Source organism: Rhinatrema bivittatum, chromosome 15 (genome assembly GCF_901001135.1).
Source record: "Rhinatrema bivittatum chromosome 15, aRhiBiv1.1, whole genome shotgun sequence".
Lineage (NCBI taxonomy): Eukaryota > Metazoa > Chordata > Amphibia > Gymnophiona > Rhinatrematidae > Rhinatrema > Rhinatrema bivittatum.
Window position 1 is genome coordinate 60,018,618 of NC_042629.1, and position 19,164 is coordinate 60,037,781.

At 45.6% G+C, this 19,164-nt stretch overlaps 1 protein-coding gene across 2 annotated transcripts; it reads right to left on the reverse strand.

Moving 5' to 3' along the window:
* Positions 1-786: 786 nt before the first annotated feature.
* On the reverse strand, positions 787-17,672 carry CLDN19 (claudin 19). 2 transcript variants are annotated; one of them, XM_029579082.1, is made up of 5 exons: positions 17,081-17,672; positions 7,379-7,543; positions 6,192-6,276; positions 3,545-3,691; positions 787-933 (listed from the first exon to the last, which is right to left on the reverse strand). In XM_029579082.1, the coding sequence occupies exons 1-5, from the start codon at positions 17,301-17,303 to the stop codon at positions 885-887; spliced, it is 669 nt and encodes a 222-aa protein (XP_029434942.1). In that variant the 5' UTR covers positions 17,304-17,672; the 3' UTR covers positions 787-884. The 2 variants fall into 2 exon arrangements, with proteins under 2 accessions (XP_029434942.1, XP_029434943.1); XM_029579083.1 differs by having other exon boundaries at positions 801-933; positions 3,512-3,691.
* Between the last annotated feature and the right edge of the window lie 1,492 nt (positions 17,673-19,164).

Consider the following 19,164-nt stretch of genomic DNA (forward strand, 5'->3'; position numbering starts at 1 on the left):
GGTATTTTTTCAACATCCTGCTGAGTAAAATCCAAAGTAAAGAATTAATTTAGTTCTTTTGTTATAACCTTATCCTCCCTGAGTGCCTCTTGTAACCTCTAGTCATCTAATGACCCAGCTGACTCCCTTGCAGTTTTCTTGAAAAAAACATTTTATTAGCTTTTACGTCTTTGACTGGTATCTCTTCAAATTCTTTCCTGACCTGCTTTAGTAATATTTTACATCTAATTTGGCAGTGTTTATGTGCCTTCCGATTTTCCTCATCGGGTCCTGATTTCCATTTGTTAAAAGATGCTTTTTTTGGCCCTGATGGCCTCTTTCACATCATCACATCTGAATGTAATCTGTTTTCAAGTGCCAAAAGGCTGAATATAAATTTTAAAAAAATACATTAAATATATCCCAGTTTCAGGTGCTGGTGTCAGAACTCCACCTTCTATTCATAGGCTGACACAAGCGCTGGAAACCTCTGTCCAGGAGTCAAATTTCCAGCACTAAGAAAAGCTGAGTTAAGCCAGGGCCCTTGTCTGCAGTGGGGGGTAATAGCTGCCTGGTGCCTTCATTTGCATGGGATTTGCACAGGAGGAATGCTAAGCAGTGCATACAGTTCTGTGCTTTCTTCTTTGGTGCACAAAGCTCCGTGCTCCACTGCTGCCAAAGATGTGCCCACCATGGTGGGTAAAACCATGGGCTCTGCCGAGCCCTCTCTCAGGACAGTAACAACTGGCAATCAGACATTGTGAACAAAAACACTTTAAACAATTTATTTGTTTTACAAAAGAGGGCTTGGGGAGGGGGGGGGAACAGTTAACTTTTTTTTTTTTTCCTTTTTGCTAATTTATCGTAATTGTGTCTTTGACGGAGAGACAATGGGCTGAGATACTTTACAAGTACTGTTCTCCTTTGACAGATGAAGGTATTTTTACATTTGGTCTGAAATTCAAAAGAAAGAAAGGCGTGTTAGTGTTGGGTTACATGGAAAAGAAGATGAAATCATGCAGCTTAATCATTAGTGGGCAAGGGTTCTTCGCGTGCACACACACACACATGTGCGTTCAGCTCTGCAAGCACATGCTTAGCAACTACACTGCATTCTGGGCCTCGGGGTGGGGGAGGCATGTACACGCTTCCCTCCCCCCTTGTTTTGGCAATGTGCATAACGTAATTGAGTCCCCAGTGGGGTCCGGCAATAGGGTGTTTCCCCCTCCCCCCCTCCACGGTGTTCAGGTTCTCAATCTCAGCCAAGAAGGCACAGTCCTCTGCGCTTGGATCTTAGCCTCAAGGCCAAGAAGCTGTATCACCTTGGCCTGGAGAACGTTGACCCCCCCCCTTCTTTCCCGTCCCTTCGCCTAACACAGACGTGCCCCGCACACCCGCGCCCGTCCCTGGTTGTGCTCCCCATAGCATACGAGCGCATGTCCCAGCAGCCTGTTAGATCTCTTGATAACACGGTTAGGTTAGTAAAAATGAACTAAAGATACGGACAGGCTCTCCAGTGTTTAGTAATTAGATAGAAACATGCAAGCTGGAGTTGTTAAATACACTTGGATTAGTGAGAGGAGCCGATCATAAGTCGGTGAGACTCCAGAGTTGTGGTGTGTTGTATGTCTAGGCTCAGCAGAGCTGGGAGCCCTGTGGGGACCCAGAGAACAGCAGGCTGTGATATCGCCAGGTTTTCTCAAAGTTCTGGAGCTCTGACTGACGCAGTCGCATGTACCATAAAACACATACAATAGAATCCTACATATTTATACAGACATGTACATGAACACAGAACTAACAGACACTTACACAATAAAATATTACTTCAGAACACACACACACCTTAGCATCAGTACAGAACATGCAGGTATACGTAAAACATAGTCATACTGCTACAGAACACAAGTGTGCGTACATGTCACACATACGTGTAACATAGATTCATACATTTGATTTTTTTTTCCATATAGATGGACAAATCAGTCAAGGATTGGAACCTGAGCCATTTAAAAGCTAGTGAGAGCCTTAAGGGAGCTGAAGCAACACAACAGCCATTATCCTTACAGGAATCTGTTCATATTAGAAATCTGCTGCACATTGCATGCATGCTGTATACACATTCCATTCATAGTACATACAGTGCATACCACTTAAATCATAGTGTACACTGTAAACACAGTGCATATACACTGCATGCATAGTGCACACTGCATACACAGTGCTCACTGTATACCCACTGCATTCATAGTGCACACTGTATGCAATGCATACCACTTCATACACAGTACACACTGTGTATATTCAGCTCGCAAAGTCGCTGAATATACATGTATATGTGCACACTTCGCCAATTAAGTCAACCCGGCTAAGTTTAGAACTTCTCTATGGGGTATCTAAACTTAAAATGTAAACTTATCTGGCTAACTCCAAATATTGGTAGATAGCCATATAAGTTATATGGCTAACTCACTCTGCCCCGATCCACCCAGTACTTGCCTACTTTTTATGTGTGTAAATTTTAGTTACATAAGTCCCTTATATGGCTAAGTGGTGGCCGCAGAACATAGCCACATATTCAGTGGCCACTACTTAGCCACATAAGTCCTGCTTATTTGACTACATAGCGCTGAACGCACTTTGACTATCAGGCCCTGGTGCATTCACACTACATATATAATGCACACTGTATACACAATCATACCACTGCACTCATAGTGCATATTGCATGCACACTATACACACTACATACCACTGCATACACAATGCATACCATTGCATACATATTGTACACTGCATGCATACTGCACTCTGTATGAACACTGCATTCATTGTATATATAGTGCACATTGCATACACGCTGTATACACAATGCATATGCATAGCCACTGCATACACAGTGCACATTGCATGCATAATACACACACCACACACAATCTATACTCCCTGCATACATAGTGTACATTACATACACTGTGCACATTGCATGTACACTGTATATACAATATATATACTCTGCATACATAGGGCTCCCTGCGTGCAGACTGCACACAGTGCATACATAGTGCACACTACATACTGTAGATACAGTGCATACACACTGCATACATATACTACATTACACACATACCACATATATACTGCATACAAACTGCAAACAATAGTTACACATCACATAATACTGCAGACATACTGAATACTGTATACTAACTACATACAAACCGCACATACTGTACACGGCATACACACTGCACCCATTCTGCATACTTCATGCTGCACAAATGGATTTCTCCAGGGACAGAGGAAACCCTTCAGCTCTCAGCATGTTCCCTCATTAATGATCTAAATCACTGCCCCCATTGCTCCAGCTCCACTGGGGACCCAGTTTTCTAGGGACCAATACTGTTGCAGAATTCTTTAGCTTGCATCGTTACATTTGCTGGCTGTTGCTGTCCATTGATTTGTGATGTATAACGAGGTATCACACACTACGTAACACTCAGCAGAAAACAGATAAGGGTTCCCATCCTACAGAGCTTAGTAGAATGCTGGCATTCAGACGTACTCCCTGGTGGCTGAAGGCTGTGACTGTCTGTAATACTGCTGTCCTCGTTTCTCCTCATTGGGACAAGAACAGCACAAGAAGGATCCTCCCAACATGGTGAGGCTGGCAGCAGCCCAGCCAACAAACAACGCGGATCCAAACTCATACCTAGAATCAGAGAGGGGTGAGTGTTAGTGAAACCATGTACCAGGAAGCAGCAAGGAGCTGGCATCAGTGAAACCTCGCGATGAGTCACTTTATCCCCCTGTGCCTCATTCCCTGACTCTCTGTGTGACCCTGGGGGAGTCACTTTATCCCCCTGTGCCTCAGTCACTGACTCTCTGTGTGACCCTGGGGGAGTCACTTTATCCCCCTGTGCCTCAGTCACTGACTCTCTGTGTGACCCTGGGGGAGTCACTTTATCCCCCTGTGCCTCAGTCACTGACTCTCTGTGTGACCCTGGGGGAGTCACTTTATCCCCCTGTGCCTTAGTCACTGACTCTCTGTGTGACCCGGGGGGAGTCACTTTATCCCCCTGTGCCTCAGTCTCTGACTCTCTGTGTGACCCTGGGGGAGTCACTTTATCCCCCTGTGCCTCAGTCACTGACTCTCTGTGTGACCCTGGGGGAGTCACTTTATCCCTCTGTGCCTCAGTCACTGACTCTCTGTGTGACCCTGGGGGAGTCACTTTATCCCTCTGTGCCTCAGTCACTGACTCTCTGTGTGACCCTGGGGGAGTCACTTTATCCCCCTGTGCCTCAGTCACTAACTCTCTGTGTGACCCTGGGGGAGTCACTTTACCTCCCTGTGCCTCAGTCACTGACTCTCTGTGTGACCCTGGGGGAGTCACTTTATCTCCCAGTGCCTCAGTCACTGACTCTCTGTGTGACCCTGGGGGAGTCACTTTATCCCCCTGTGCCTCAGTCACTGACTCTCTGTGTGACCCTGGGGGAGTCACTTTATCTCCCAGTGCCTCAGTCACTGACTCTCTGTGTGACCCTGGGGGAGTCACTTTATCCCCCTGTTCCTCAGTCACTGACTCTCTGTGTGACCCTGGAGGAGTCACTTTATCCCCCTGTGCCTCAGTCACTGACTCTGTGTGTTACCCTGGGGGAGTCACTTTATCCCCCTGTGCCTCAGTCCCTGACTCTCTGTGTGACCCTGGGGGAGTCACTTTATCCCCCTGTGCCTCAGTCCCTGACTCTCTGTGTGACCCTGGGGGAGTCACTTTATCCCCCTGTACCTCAGTCCCTGACTCTCTGTGTGACTCTGGGGGAGTCACTTTATCCCCCTGTGCCTCAGTCACTGACTCTCTGTGTGACCCTAGGGGAGTCACTTTATCCCCCTGTGCCTCAGTCACTGACTCTCTGTGTGACCCTGGGGGAGTCACTTTATCCCCCTGTGCCTCAGTCACTGCCTCTCTGTGTGACCTTGGGGATATCACTTTATTCCCCTGAGTCTCAGTTACTGACTCTCTATGTAACCGTGTGTCTCAGTCCTGACTCTGTGTGACCCATGGGGGAGTCACTTTATCCCCCCTGTGGTTTATATTACCTAAGTAAAATTGGTTAAGAATAATACTGTAATTAGATTGCTCTAGAGAAACAAAGAAACATGATGTCAGAGAAAGACCATATGGCCCATCCAGTCTGTCCAATTAATTTAGCATCATTTCCTTAGAGATCCTCTGTATTTATCCCCTGTTTTTTTAAATTCATATACTATTCTTATCTCCACCACCTCCTCTGGGAGGCCGTTCCATGCATCCACCACTCTCACTGTAAAGAAAGATTTCCTAAAATTACTCCTGAGTCTGCCCCCTTTCACCCTCATCTTATGACTCCTCATTCTAGAGCCTCCTTTCAGTTGAAAAAGGCTCCCCTCCTGTGCATGGAAACCTTTGAGATATTTGAATGTCTCTATCAGATCTCCTCTATCCTCGGGCAGGGATGGCGAACTCCAGTCCTCCAGTGCCACAAACAGGCCAGATTTTCAGGATATCTACAATAAATATGCATGAGGTAGATTTGCATGCACTGCCTCTATGTATGCACATCTGTCTCAAGCATATTCATTCTGGATATCTTGAAAACAGGGCCTGTTTGTGGCACTGGAGGACTGGAGTTCGCCATCCCTGCCCTAGGGTATATATGTTTAAATCTTTAAGTCTGTCCCCTTATGCTTTAGGACAGGGATGCTCAAACCAGTTCTGTGTATGCAAATATTTCTCATGCATATTCATTAAGGATATCCTGAAAACCTGACTAGCTGGGGGGGGGGGGGGGGGAGGCTCTTAGGACTGGTTTGAGCACCCCTGCTTTAGAAGAAGACCAGGGACTGTTTTAGTAGCCGCCCTCTGGACCGACTCCATCCTGGTTATATCCTTGTGAAGGTGCCATCTCCAGAACTATACTCAGTATTCCAATTGAGGTCTCATCAGGGACCTGTACAAGGGCAGGAACAGGGGAGGGATTTACAGGAGGGGGTGGAATAGATATGAGGGATTGTTCTGTACAGAACATATAGGAAAGAAAATTCCCAGGCGGGGATGAGACAGAGGGGGAACCACAGAGAGAAGCAGGGGAAGAGAGGTGGGGGGATGATTGACAGATGGGACTCCTCATGATTATCATGGGTGGATGTTGATGGTGATGAAGAGGCATCTCACCGGGCATTGACAGGAGTGTTGGGATTGAAGAAGTCATAGGTGACGCGTGTGGCATACCAGGAGACCGCGATCAGCGTACAGAGGCCTGCAAGAGAGGAGAGGAGCAGAGCAGTCAGCGGGATAGCAGACAATCCTTCACCAGCTTCCTGCTGATCAGGCATTCACGCAGGCCAACTCAAACAACTATACCTGGCCTGCCACGCTGTAAATGAGGTCGAATCTCAGGCTATTCCAACTGATAGAATATTTCTGTTGGAAATTCACCAGTTTATGTAGAAAAAAAAAAAAAAAGCTGATCTGGCTTTCATGTCAGTGGTTCTAATGGCCACACACTGATATGAAGTCATTAGCAATCACTTGCTGACAGGCAGCCATTGACACATAACAGAAGGGGGAAAAAAACACTGTGGCCCAATAGAGGCCGATTCCAATTAAAATTGGAAACCCAAAGCAGCAGGAAGAAGGTGCCAACCAAAAAAATTACAAATAAAAAATTCAGTTCAGGACAGGTGCTGGACCCAGTGACAACCAAGTTTCAAAGTCATTTACACAGATAAATAGTGGTTTCCCAAGTAATTTGGTTTTTCTGACAATTGCCCTTCCATTGCACATGCGCTTTTAGCCGGCTTGGGAAAAGGCGTACCCATAGGCGTGTCTAGGTTGGGGGGAGGGACCGGGAGCAAAATCCCAGGTAGGGAAGGCTATTTTACAATGCTGTTTACCTGGGTGAAGGGGCCCTTCTGAAATCCACCCAGCCTCTATGTGGGTAAAAGTCCAACGGTACTCTGTATGTGTGTGCTTTGGGAATCAGGCACCAGGTTTGTTCCCATGGACTTTGAACCTAGCAAGGGTACCTTGATGATTGCGCCAGAAGTACCAGTTGCTGACAGTCAGCTGCTGACAGGCAGCCACAGTCACAAATAATTGCTGATTTTCTGACAGGCGGTCACTGATCCCCGCACACCCCCTCTGGTGCATACAATTCATTATGACTTTTGTTTAGTGCAGTATGTAATTTCACCTCCTCTGGTGTATCAGGCGCACCGGGGCTGTGCAGATTGACAGCTGCTTTCGCTGATAGGATTGCTCCAGTCCTGGCTGCATAGAAGAGAGAGAATAGTCCCACCCCCAGAGACCCGTGGTAGCGCCTGGCTCACGTCCCTACCCACTCTCAGGCTGAGACTCACCTGCCAGCAGGAAGAGGGCCCCGCCTGAGATGGCGATCCTGCTCTTGGTGACAGGGTTGTTGTCGCCCACCTTTGTGCACTTCATGCCCACCACGCTGATGATGATTCCGATAAAGCCCAGGAGCATGGAGACCACCATGAGTGCCCGGGACGTCTGAATATGGACTGCAAGACAGGAATCCAATGGTCAGCAGTGCAACACCAGTGTATGGGTGGCTACAAGGCACACGGCAGTGTCAACGAACTTTCTTAAGGTGTGGGCAAGTGCTAGAACAAGTCGCCCAGTGCCGTGATGGAATCACTGGGAAGATAGGCAAATAGCCATCTGGGATGGCGAAGGTACAGAGAATCCTGCCTGGATTGTGTGACCTCTTGTGTGACTTGTGGCCCTGTTCTCCTGTGCTCTACAATCCTCGGTGCTCACAGAATCAAACAAGGGGAGGAGATGGGGAATGGAGAGAATGGGAGGGTGACACCAGCAATCTATAGCGTGCGTTGTAAAGGGGCCCTGAATTGTCATTTATATACCGTTACATCAGACGTACCTTCACAACGGTTTACAAAGTTAAAAACATATACAGAAATACAATATTTTAAAATGTGGTAACAGCTAAAAACTACAGATAAGAATGCGAAATAAATTAGCTGTTAAAGAAAAGGTAAAATCAAATAAATCACATAAAATTAAGATGTGGGTTGGATTTAAGAGGGCGGCACCCATAGCCTTAGGATTGGGGCAAGTGGTACCCTCCTTCTCCTCCTCCTGGAAACCAGAGAGCAGCAGGGGGAAGTCCCAGTTTTTGGGTAACCTTCAGAATTTGGGGCTCAAGGCATGAGCCTGTGCTACCTATGCCTAAGTCTGGTCCTGCGTGAACCATGGGTAGGCTATACTGACATCAGTTCTTCCTGTCATCTGCCCTCACTTTGTTCCCAGGAGGCTTATCCAGCACTGGTTTTACACCAGCATTACCTTTCCAAGAAGGCTTAGGTAGCCAGCAAGGGGTGGCCATGGTGAGAATCCTAGGATCAGTGGTTGGGGGAACCCTGGACTGAGTGGCCATGGCTAATGGTTATAACCCTAACATCAGGGAGCGTACAGAGGGCAGTAAGAGAAACATGGTTGAGAGGTTGGGGAAACGATACACGGAAGTAAGGGCAGGCGTGCATTGGTTTAAATATGAAAATATATTTGCTTATACATGCACAGTGATAGCAATCAGAAAGGAAGTCAACCGGCCAGATCTGCCATGATAAGCTGTTAGTATGGATTTGATTCATGGACTTCTTTGTTTGTCTGATTCCACTTTTCTCAATAAAATTGTACTAGGAGTATCACCATCATCAACATAGAACATGTGACATATTATACACACAAACACCATAATTCAGGGGTGGCCAACTCCGGTCCTCGAGAGCCACAAACGGGCCAAGTTTTCAGGTTATCCGCCATGAATAGGCACGAGAGAGATCCGCACGCACTGCTTCCTATACCAGGTACATTCATGGTGGCTATCCTGAAAACCTGGTCTGCTTGTGGCTCTCGAGGACCGCAGTTCGCCACCCCTGCTATTCAAAAAAATGCATAGAACCTAACTTAAAACATCAGAAAGTAGAACATAAGATAAGAGAGCTACAAAAATAAAACAAGAAAGAGAAAAGATACTAAGTGAAGCATGAGCAATAAATTTAATGAGTGAATGTAAGAATCATTTCAACCTACTGACGAGATTGGAACTTTTAATTTGATAGATGTTAATGCCTGTTTATGAACACTATCCCTATAACCAGTCATTTGTTGAGTTATATCTATGAATGTTACTTTTGTAAACCGTTGTGAGCTTGACAAGGAACAATGGTATACACAATGTCTAAATAAATAAATAAAATTAAATATATTAATCGTACGCCTACATAAAAATCAATATTTACTTATCAGATTCATATAACTTCCATGAATTTGTGACCGCTGGTCAAGCCTCAGTAAATGAATACGTTTTCAGGCCTTTATAAAATGTCTTCATGTAAGATTTTAACCCAGGGCTTCCCAAACCTGTCCTGGGGGACCCCACAGCCAGTCAGGTTTTCAGGATATGCACAATGAATAGGCGGGAGATAAATGTGCATACCATGGAGACTCAGTATGTGCAAATTCCTACACAGAATCTACATCCTAGTTAACAGAATCCCTCCCCTCTGTCAAATATACAGAATGCAGACTGACACTTATCTAATACAGAATAAAAGGCCATAAACTATAAACAAGCATACAGAGAAAAACTGAAACTCAGTGGCGGGGAGGAGGAGATGCAGTGGAATGCCAGGACAGGATACAGCACATCTGCAACATTTCTGGCTTGGATTGGTGGTGGCAGTGACTGCCAGGGTTGAGGGAAAAGCAGCAACAGAGAGCAGTGATGAGGAACTTTAAGTATCAGTTCCTTGCTCTGCACTCTCCTCAAGCAGCAAACACCTGTGGCTGTTGTAGAAAGCATAGGTTTGCTATGTCAAATTTTGGGTGACACATCTTCCAATCCTTGGTGACACACTGGCTGAGAACCACTGTGGACACTACTGATGGAACAGACAAAATAAGTGATTTAATGAAGTTCAAAGAATGGTCAAGTGCTTAGCAACTAAGATTCAGTGCAAAAAGGGTAGAGTCATGCATTGAGGGGGAGGGAAAAAAAGTATTTAATAATGCTTCTGTGAAAGTCACTGATGAAAGTCATCAGTTGTATGGTGTCCAATTCTGGAGGCCAGACCTCCGAAAAGATGTAGACGGGCCAGAGAAGGGCCTCCCAAATCCCTATGAAATGAACTTAAGGATCTAGAGAAGACAAATGAGAGGTGGGATATGATAGAGACATTCAGAACCCCTAAAAAAGTATAAATAATGCACAAGTTGCAATCCATTTTTTCAGTGAAAATAAAAGTTCTAGAATGAGAACAAAAGAGGTAGACTTGGGCATGGATTCAGAAAATGTTTCTTCCCAGAAAGCGTGATGGATGCATGAAACAGCTTCTCAGTGGATGCAAGGACAGTAACATAATTCAAGAAAGCATGGAAAAAGCATAGAGGATCCTTAGCTGAGAAGCTGGAAATCAAGGGGTCTATGGTACTGCAACAAGAAGGGAACTGGGAAGAGTAGATGGGCCTTATGACCATTATCAGCTATCATATTATCTGTTTCTCTAGAATTATAGAAGTGCTAAGACCTGGCATTCTACACAGGCTCCGTGCTCCAAGCAATGAGGCGACAGAGAGGATGTGCTTTCGTTTAATGGATAGCATGCACGACATCTAGAGGAAGACCATTCTTTGGAATGGTCTCTCTGGGACGGAATCCAAGAGACAAATGATAAGGCTTAAAGGTTGAAACTGGGCGCCTCAAACAACGCCAGCTCCGTTCTATGGATGAAAGAACAAGCATGGGAAAAAGTCTGAGTTCTTTCCTAATTAGCCTAAGTATTGAGGCTTCTGTGTTAGTCCACTCCACTATGTAGAACTAAAGGTCAGTAAACAGGTTGTAGGTGAGACCTTTTTAATTGGACTCACTCAAAACATCTGTAACTGCTTTCATCAGCTAATGCTCCCTTCATCAAGTCAATAAATCCCCCTCCCCTTATACAGGCTTAAAAAAACAGAATCAACTAATTAGCTAACTAACCTATAGACAGGGGAGGATGACAGCACACAAGCAGCTCAGTTTCTACCACTGTTGTGCAGGATTCAGCTGTATAAAGCATGCATCTGATGAAGTAGACACTGTCCTCAAAAGCTCATGTTTTAATAAATTGGTTAGTCTATAAGGTGCCACTTGATTCCTGTCAATAAAGATGTTTGGTAATGGTTAAATTGTATAAATCTGCTTTTCTTTCTTAGATTATTTGGGGTAGTTGTTATATTAGTGTTGTGTGTTGATTATTTTTATGTTTTTACTTTTTGTTTTTAGTGATTACTTTTTTAAGTTTATGGGTATTTTAATAAAGCAGACTCAAAGAAATAATGAAGACACACCAAAAACAGAAGTTCTAAATGTCAGAAGTGTAAACCTGAATTTTTAAAGATCTGTCAGTGTGAAGACAAAGTTTCATAGCTTCAGAAAAGGCTCAATAGCTTGAGAAACTTATCCAATCAAAGCTTTAATGTCCAAGTTCCAATGAGATATTGATTCTACAAAGATAATCATTCTACAAAGATGATGTCTCCCGACACGACCCATATTTTGCTTCTCACTGCATCAGGAGGGACCAAAATCACCACATGTCGAAAATACTGGAACAGCATCACAAGATTGCTAAAGTTTCTAGTTATTGCAATAAACATAACAGATCCCCTTCCTTAACTGAATATGCATCTGCTACTCCATGACATTACCATATGCCACTCGATGTCCTCTGGCAATGGATTCCACAGCTTGATTGTGCGCTGAGTGAAAAAGCACTTTCTATGATTTATTTTAAATCTGCCAGTTGTTAGTTTCATGGAGTGTCCTCTTGTCTCAGTAACATTCAAAACAAGCTAACAGTGAGGCTGTTGCCCATACATCTGGACTACTAGGTCTCCCTGGACTTGAACAGTACCCAGCTACCACCAACCTTCTGGCTAGTTTAAGGGGAGTTGTCGCCTACTGGTACCAGCCCGGCTACCCCATCGCCTGTAGTATCCCTAAGCCAGGTTTCCTTTCTCCACCCTTATCACCTCTTTCGTGCTTCTGCTTGTGAAGGTGTGAAGGTGTGAAGGGTGCGTTGTTTATGGTGCTATAGCTTCCCAACCTATTTCTACTGCTGCCATAGAATATGGCAGCGGATAAGGACCAGAGGCCCATCTGTTGTGCCCACCCTTGCTCCTGGTGCAGTGTCAGGCAGACTCCAGCCAGTTTCTGAGTTATTTTTCTCTCTTCATCTCTAGAGATCCTCTGTGCTTTTCATAGGCTTTTTAAAAATCCCGTTACCATTATTGTCTCTATCACTTCCACTGGGAGTCCATTCCATGCATCCATCACCCTTTCAGCAAAGTTATATTTTTTTGTGTTGCTCCTGAGTCTACTCCCCTTCCCTCCTCGCTGAAGCCTTATAACATGACCTCTTGTTCCAGAGCCTACTTTCCTCTGAAAGGTTAGCTTTATGTGCATGATTTACCCCTCCTGAAGTATCTGCATGTCTGTCATTGCTCCCTGTCTTTCCTCTCCTCTATAATATGCAAAATTAAATTCTTAAGTCTCACCTCCTGTAGCTTTTGTTGTAGACCCTGCACCTTAATGACTTAAGAAGCGCCATGCTAGGTCCAAGTCCATCGAGCCCAGCATCCTGTCTCCGACAGTGGCCAATCCAGGTCGCAAGTACCCAGCAGATCCCCAAAAGTACATTGATTTCCTGTTACTCACTCCCAGGGATAGCAATAGCTTTCTTTAGTAGACCTGGCTAATACTTTATTGACTCTTTCCTCCAGGAACTTGTCCAATCCTCTTTTAAACCGCGCTACGCTACTCGCCTTGACCACATCCTCTGACGACTGATTCCACAGCTTAATAATGCGCTCAGTGAAAAAGTTCTTTGTATGGTTTTGCTTTGAATCTGCTGCTTGGAGTGTCCCCTTGTTTTAGTATTATCAGGAAGGGTAACATAGAAACATAGAAATGACGGCAGAAGAAGACCAAACAGCCCATCACAGTTATTTTTCTCATACTTATCTGTTACTCTGACCACTGAGGTCAGGGCCCTTATTGGTAACTTTTTGGTTTCAATTTCCTTCCACCCCCGCCATTGATGCATCCACCCCCATTCCACGCCAGTCCTGATTTTATAAACTTCTCTCATGTCCCCTCTCAGCCAGGGCCAGCTTTTGGAGTGTGCGGCCTGTGAGGTGACACAGGGCGCCATGCTTGGTGGGGGGGGGGGGGGGAGGGACGTGCCTCTACCCCTTCCCTCCCGCACCCCTCCATATGACGTCTGCAAGCAGGAGGCTTAGGAGCACCGTGCCAGGAGGAAAGAGGCTTCTGTCTGTGGCGGTGTGTGAAGGATCATCCTGAAAGGAGAAGGAGGGAGCTGTTGCTGGTCAGGAAAGGGGAGTGGCAGAGAGAGATCCTAGGGGTAGAGAGGGGGGTATTCTGGGCACCATGGGCAGAGGGAAAGAGAGCAGGGCAGAAAGTGAGGGGTGGAGGAAATGGGAGTACTGTGCTGAATCCACTGCCGGGGGGGGGGGGGGGGGGGGGGTGTGCCAATTTCACTTTTTTCACAGGGCACCAGTTAGCCTAGACTTAGAGCCGTCTCTTTTTTCCAAGCTGAAGAGCCCCAGCCTGCATAGCAGCTCATCACAGGATGGATGTTTCATCCCCTTTATCATTTTTGTCGACCTCCTCTGCACCTTTTCTACTTCTGCTATGTCTTTCTAGAGATGGGGACGACCAGAACTGCACAAAATACTCAAGGTGCCATCCTACCATGGCTCGATACACAAGCAATGTGACTCTTTCTTGTTTTATTCTCTCTTCCTTTTTGGATCGTTCCTAACATTCTGTTTGCTTTTTTGACCACCCTCGTGCACTGAGCTGAGAATGCCAATGCATTGTCCACATGGACTCCATTTCCTGGGTAGTGACTCCCAGCACAAAATCCAGCGTCGTGTACCTGTGGTTGGGATTAACTTTCCCTATGAGCGTCAGTGTGCACTTTTCCGCATTAAACGTCAGCTGCCCAGTCTCCTGGTCTCACAAGGTCCCTCTGCAGTTCCTTCTTGGTTGCCTTTCTTTAGACTGCCTTCAGCCTTCTCTATCTTGCTTTGGAGGTTTGGCTTCCAGGACTGGCCACAATATTCTAGCTAAGGTCTCACCAACAACCCATGTACAGAGACATGGGTAGTTTTGCAGCAATTCTCAAGGAGCAAGCATAAGCACATTTTCCCTTGATCCAAGCATAGTTTTAAGTGCTTGTTTTTAGGGTGGGCATTTTTGAAAAAAAGTCCTTTTACCTAGGTAAATCCATATTTACTCACACACATGATTTTTTTTTTTTTAAACTTGCTCTGCCTATGTCCAATGATGTGGGTTTTAACAGATTTGTTCTGGGAGAGGTGATGGTGAGGGTCATCATGATTGTTGAGTTTAATTATCAAAATCTTGATGGCGGGAGGGGGGATGACCTGTAGGCCTGAAAGATAATGGGGTGGGGGGAGGGCCATCTGAGGCTGAAGGTTCACTTAAGGTGCTTGATAGCCTTGCCCTCGGTATACTTTATTACTCCAACAATCTCTTACCCCACGTTAATATAACAGCTTCATAGAGGATGCCTTCAGAACCCCATCCTTTTCACCTCAATCCATACTATACCACCCCTCCCACAACCAGTATGAAATCCACAATGCAGCCTTCCATCCCCTCCCCCATGCTGGAATAGTAGAAAGCTATCAGCTAAGAAGCAGACCTAAGCCGGTGCCTATAAATCCATGGCATTTCACACAGTAATAGCTCTAGGGGATACTCGGTGAAACTAACAGACAGCACATTTAAAACAAACTTAAGAAAACTTCGGTCAATGCACAACTGCGCTGTGGATTTTGTTTGTGTAGGATGTGATCAAAGTTATTAGTATTGCTGGGTTTATTTGCAGAATGTTTAGACATTATAATTAAGCCGCCGTTTCTTTTGTTTCATTGCCTTTTCTAGTTCTCTTCAGTTACACTGTCCTATACCTCTGACTAGCCTAGCCTCCAAGTTAACTACCCCTGTTATATGTAACTTCCGCTTCTAGTGAATTGTTCTTGTTTAATTTATACCCTTTGTTACATGTAAACCGATCTGATATGAAATTTTTCATGAAGGTCGGTATAGAAAAGTGTTAAATAAAAAATAAATAAAATAAACTTTCAGGAGTGCAGGTCCATTAACACTTATTAGCCAGGTAGGCAACCACCTACATCAAGGAATGAATAAAAGGGAAGGGACTGGCTCGTTATGATCTGCCAGGAACTTTCAGGTGGCCCAGTTCAGCCACTGCCAGAGACAGGATACTGGGTACAATGGGCCTTTGATCTCACCTAGCATGGCACTACTTATGGTTTTTGGTGACCCATTAGGCCAAAGACCTATCCTCCCTCCCCGACACACACACACACACTTTTTCACTGCTTCTGACTCCATGTTCCCAAGCCCCATGGGGATAAAAATCTGCTTCCTCTTACCAGCAGATCCACATAGTGAGCCATGAAGTCTGAGGAAAGGGATGTAGGACCATACTGGACAGTAGAGAGGAGCGGAACAGTGAGCGACAGAAAAATTGGAGGGGAGGGGACAACATTGGAAAGCTGAAGGAGAAGGAACTGGAGGTCTAAAGGCAGGGGAGAAAAAAAAAGCAGAGGTCAGGAAGGGAGAGGGCAGCAATAACGGGTGCCTTAGGGCTAAATCCATCACTGGAGGCAAGTCAGTGAATAGGAGTGCCAGGAGATCAAAGGGCAACAGAGAGGTCAGTCTACCAGTAATGGAAGCAAGAGCACAGCCTGTACCAGTGCTAGAGAGGAGAGAGCAGCAGACAGCAGCAGAAAGGCCAGTCCATACCAGTGCAGGGAGCAGAGCACAGCAGAGAGATCAGTCCATACCAGTGCAGGGAGCAGAGCGCAGCAGAGAGGTCAGTCCATACCAGTGCAAGGAGCAGAGCGCAGCAGAGAGGTCAGTCCATACCAGTGCAAGGAGCAGAGCGCAGCAGAGAGGTCAGTCCATACCAGTGCAGGGAGCAGAGCGCAGCAGAGAGGTCAGTCCATACCAGTGCAAGGAGCAGAGCGCAGCAGAGAGGTCAGTCCATACCAGTGCAAGGAGCAGAGCGCAGCAGAGAGGTCAGTCCATACCAGTGCAGGGAGCAGAGCGCAGCAGAGAGGTCAGTCCATACCAGTGCAGGGAGCAGAGCGCAGCACAGAGGTCAGTCCATACCAGTGCAGGGAGCAGAGCACAGCAGAGAGGTCAGTCCATACCAGTGCAGGGAGCAGAGCGCAACAGAGAGGTCAGTCCATACCAGTGCAAGGAGCAGAGCGCAGCAGAGAGGCCAGTCCATACCAGTGCAGGGAGCAGAGCGCAGCAGAGAGGTCAGTCCATACCAGTGCAAGGAGCAGAGCGCAGCAGAGAGGTCAGTCCATACCAGTGCAGGGAGCAGAGAGCAGCAGAGAGGTCAGTCCATACTAGAGCAGAGAGCAGCAGAGAGGTCAGTCTCTAGCACTGTAGGAGGTCAGAGAGCAGCAGAGAGGTCAGTCCATACCAGTGCAGGGAGCAGAGAGCAGCAGAGAGGTCAGTCTCTAGCACTATAAGAGGTCAAGAGTGCAGCAGAGAGATCACTTAGAACAGGGGGCAAAGAATAGCAGTGAAATGAGAGGCTGGCTCCTGAGTTTAGAATTTACATAAGCTTATTTTTGAGGGCACCTCAAGTAGCCGCCTCACTTCTTCTATTTTTCATTTCCTGGCTTCACAAGAAGAAATTAACCTCTGAACAGATTACTCTGTTCTGAAGGAAACTTATAATTCACTAACAGGTGGAAGAGGGGTGGAAGCTGAGGTCTCAGCCCTCTCCTGATTAGGCAGGACCAGGGTGGTTTATACGCTCTCTGGACACAACAAACTCAACAGCTTCTCTACATTTCCACCTGGCAGATAAGATGGAAGATGCCCCACACAGGTGTTAACCCTCTGGTGTGGCTTCCCAGAGATACTTTGCACCTACCGTCCAGGGAAAGCAGGGAATCATAGACCTTGCACTGCACTTGTCCAGTGCTCTGGGAGGCGCAGGACATCCAGAGTCCCTCGTACAGTCCCACAGCTGTGATGATGGCATCCCCGGCGTAGGATGACTGTTTCCACTGCGGTAAGGCCGTCGTGGAGATGATACCAATCCAGCCACCCAGAGCCAGGAAGTATCCCAGCAGCTGGAAGCCAGAATTTGCCATTTTTATGTCTACCAAAGGTAAAAAAAAAAAAAAAAAAGAGCCAAACCCAACTCTTCTGTAGTCTGGAGACCTTTTAATCCCACTTGATGAAATATTTGGTCTTTTTAGACTTGTGTGCTAGGGGTGTGCATGGCACCTCTGGTCACATGGGTAATGGTCAGCTGGCAGAGGAGCTCTCTCAAGATGCTGGGTCCAGGGAGATGAACCTGTCTCCGTGGCTATTGGGTCAGAGGCTTCTTCTAGGCTCAGCTGCGCTGCAGACACTTCCATGCCATGCCCTGCTTCATCGTCACACTTCAGTGAGCCCCTGGGGCACCCAGGGGACAAAGCAGCAATAAAGGCACCACACAGCGGTAACGTCTTGCTGTGTTTTCAGGCTGCAGAATGCAGGGGCCGGGCATCGCATGACTGGAATTTCAGAGTTAACACCCACAGAAGGAAAAAGAAAAGTTCAAGGCATTTGGCTTTAAAGCTGCAGTAACCTTTTACTCCGTGGAGGATATTCCAAAGGGAGCGTGATATACAAGTGCAGGGTGTGCTTTAAATACAGGCACACTATGTATGATTACGCCCAGCATCGTTTCATACTATTTTATTTATCAATGTTTAGAATGCCCTTATAGTGTACCTGATCAAGGTGGTGAACAAATACAATGTTTTAAAAACCCCATTAAAACATAAATGAAATATATAAATAGATAGACAGAACAAACATGAGCAAGATACAAGATAAAGTGCTCAAAAAGCAAACTAAAATAAACCCCAGCTAAAGGGAGAAGTGCACTAGTGGTAAATGTGCATAAAAAATGTTTGAAAAAATCTTTATTACTTTTTGAATTAATTAAAAACAGGCTTCAGACAGTACATACCAAAATTATTTAATGTACATACATGTATAAGGCAAGACTTGTGCAGACATAAACAGGATCAAGTGTAATTTGTAACTAGACACAAACTTTTTTCTAGTCACTAAAGAAAATGGAACTGGAAAATTGGGCATCCAAATGGCAGATGAAATTTAATGTGGATAAGTGCAAGGTGATGCATATAGGGAAAAATAACCCATGCTATAATTACACAATGTTGGGTTCCATATTAGGTGCTACAACCCAAGAAAGAGATCTAGGTGTCATAGTGGATAACACATTGAAATCGTCGGTTCATTGTGCTGCGGCAGTCAAAAAAGCAAACAGAATGTTGGGAATTATTAGAAAGGGAATGATGAATAAAACGGAAAATGTCATAATGCCTCAGTATCGCTCCATGGTGAGACCGCACCGTGAATACTGTGTACAATTCTGGTCGCCGCATCTCAAAAAAGATATAATTGCGATGGAGAAGGTACAGAGAAGGTCTACCAAAATGATAAGGGGAATGGAACAACTCCCCTATGAGGAAAGACTAAAGAGGTTAGGACTTTTCAGCTTGGAGAAGAGACGACTGAGGGGGGATATGATAGAGGTGTTTAAAATCATGAGAGGTCTAGAACGGGTAGATGTGAATCGGTTATTTACTCTTTCGGATAGTAGAAAGACTAGGGGGCACTCCATGAAGTTAGCATGGGGCACATTTAAAACTAATCGGAGAAAGTTCTTTTTTACTCAACGCACAATTAAACTCTGGAATTTGTTGCCAGAGGATGTGGTTAGTGCAGTTAGTATAGCTGTGTTTAAAAAAGGATTGGATAAGTTCTTGGAGGAGAAGTCCATTACCTGCTATTAAGTTCACTTAGAGAATAGCCACTGCCATTAGCAATGGTTACATGGAATAGACTTAGTTTTTGGGTACTTGCCAGGTTCTTATGGCCTGGATTGGCCTCTGTTGGAAACAGGATGCTGGGCTTGATGAACCCTTGGTCTGG

Excerpts from the sequence above, each read along its gene's own strand:
- CLDN19 (XM_029579082.1), bottom strand. The coding sequence starts at position 17,303 with ATGGCAAATTCTGGCTTCCAGCTGCTGGGATACTTCCTGGCTCTGGGT. Across the intron at positions 6,277-7,378 it reads GGCCCTCTTCCTGCTGGCAG|GCCTCTGTACGCTGATCGCG; the intron begins GTGAGTCTCAGC and ends CCTCTCTTGCAG. Across the intron at positions 934-3,544 it reads CAGCCTTCAGCCACCAGGGA|ACCAAATGTAAAAATACCTT; the intron begins GTACGTCTGAAT and ends TTTGAATTTCAG.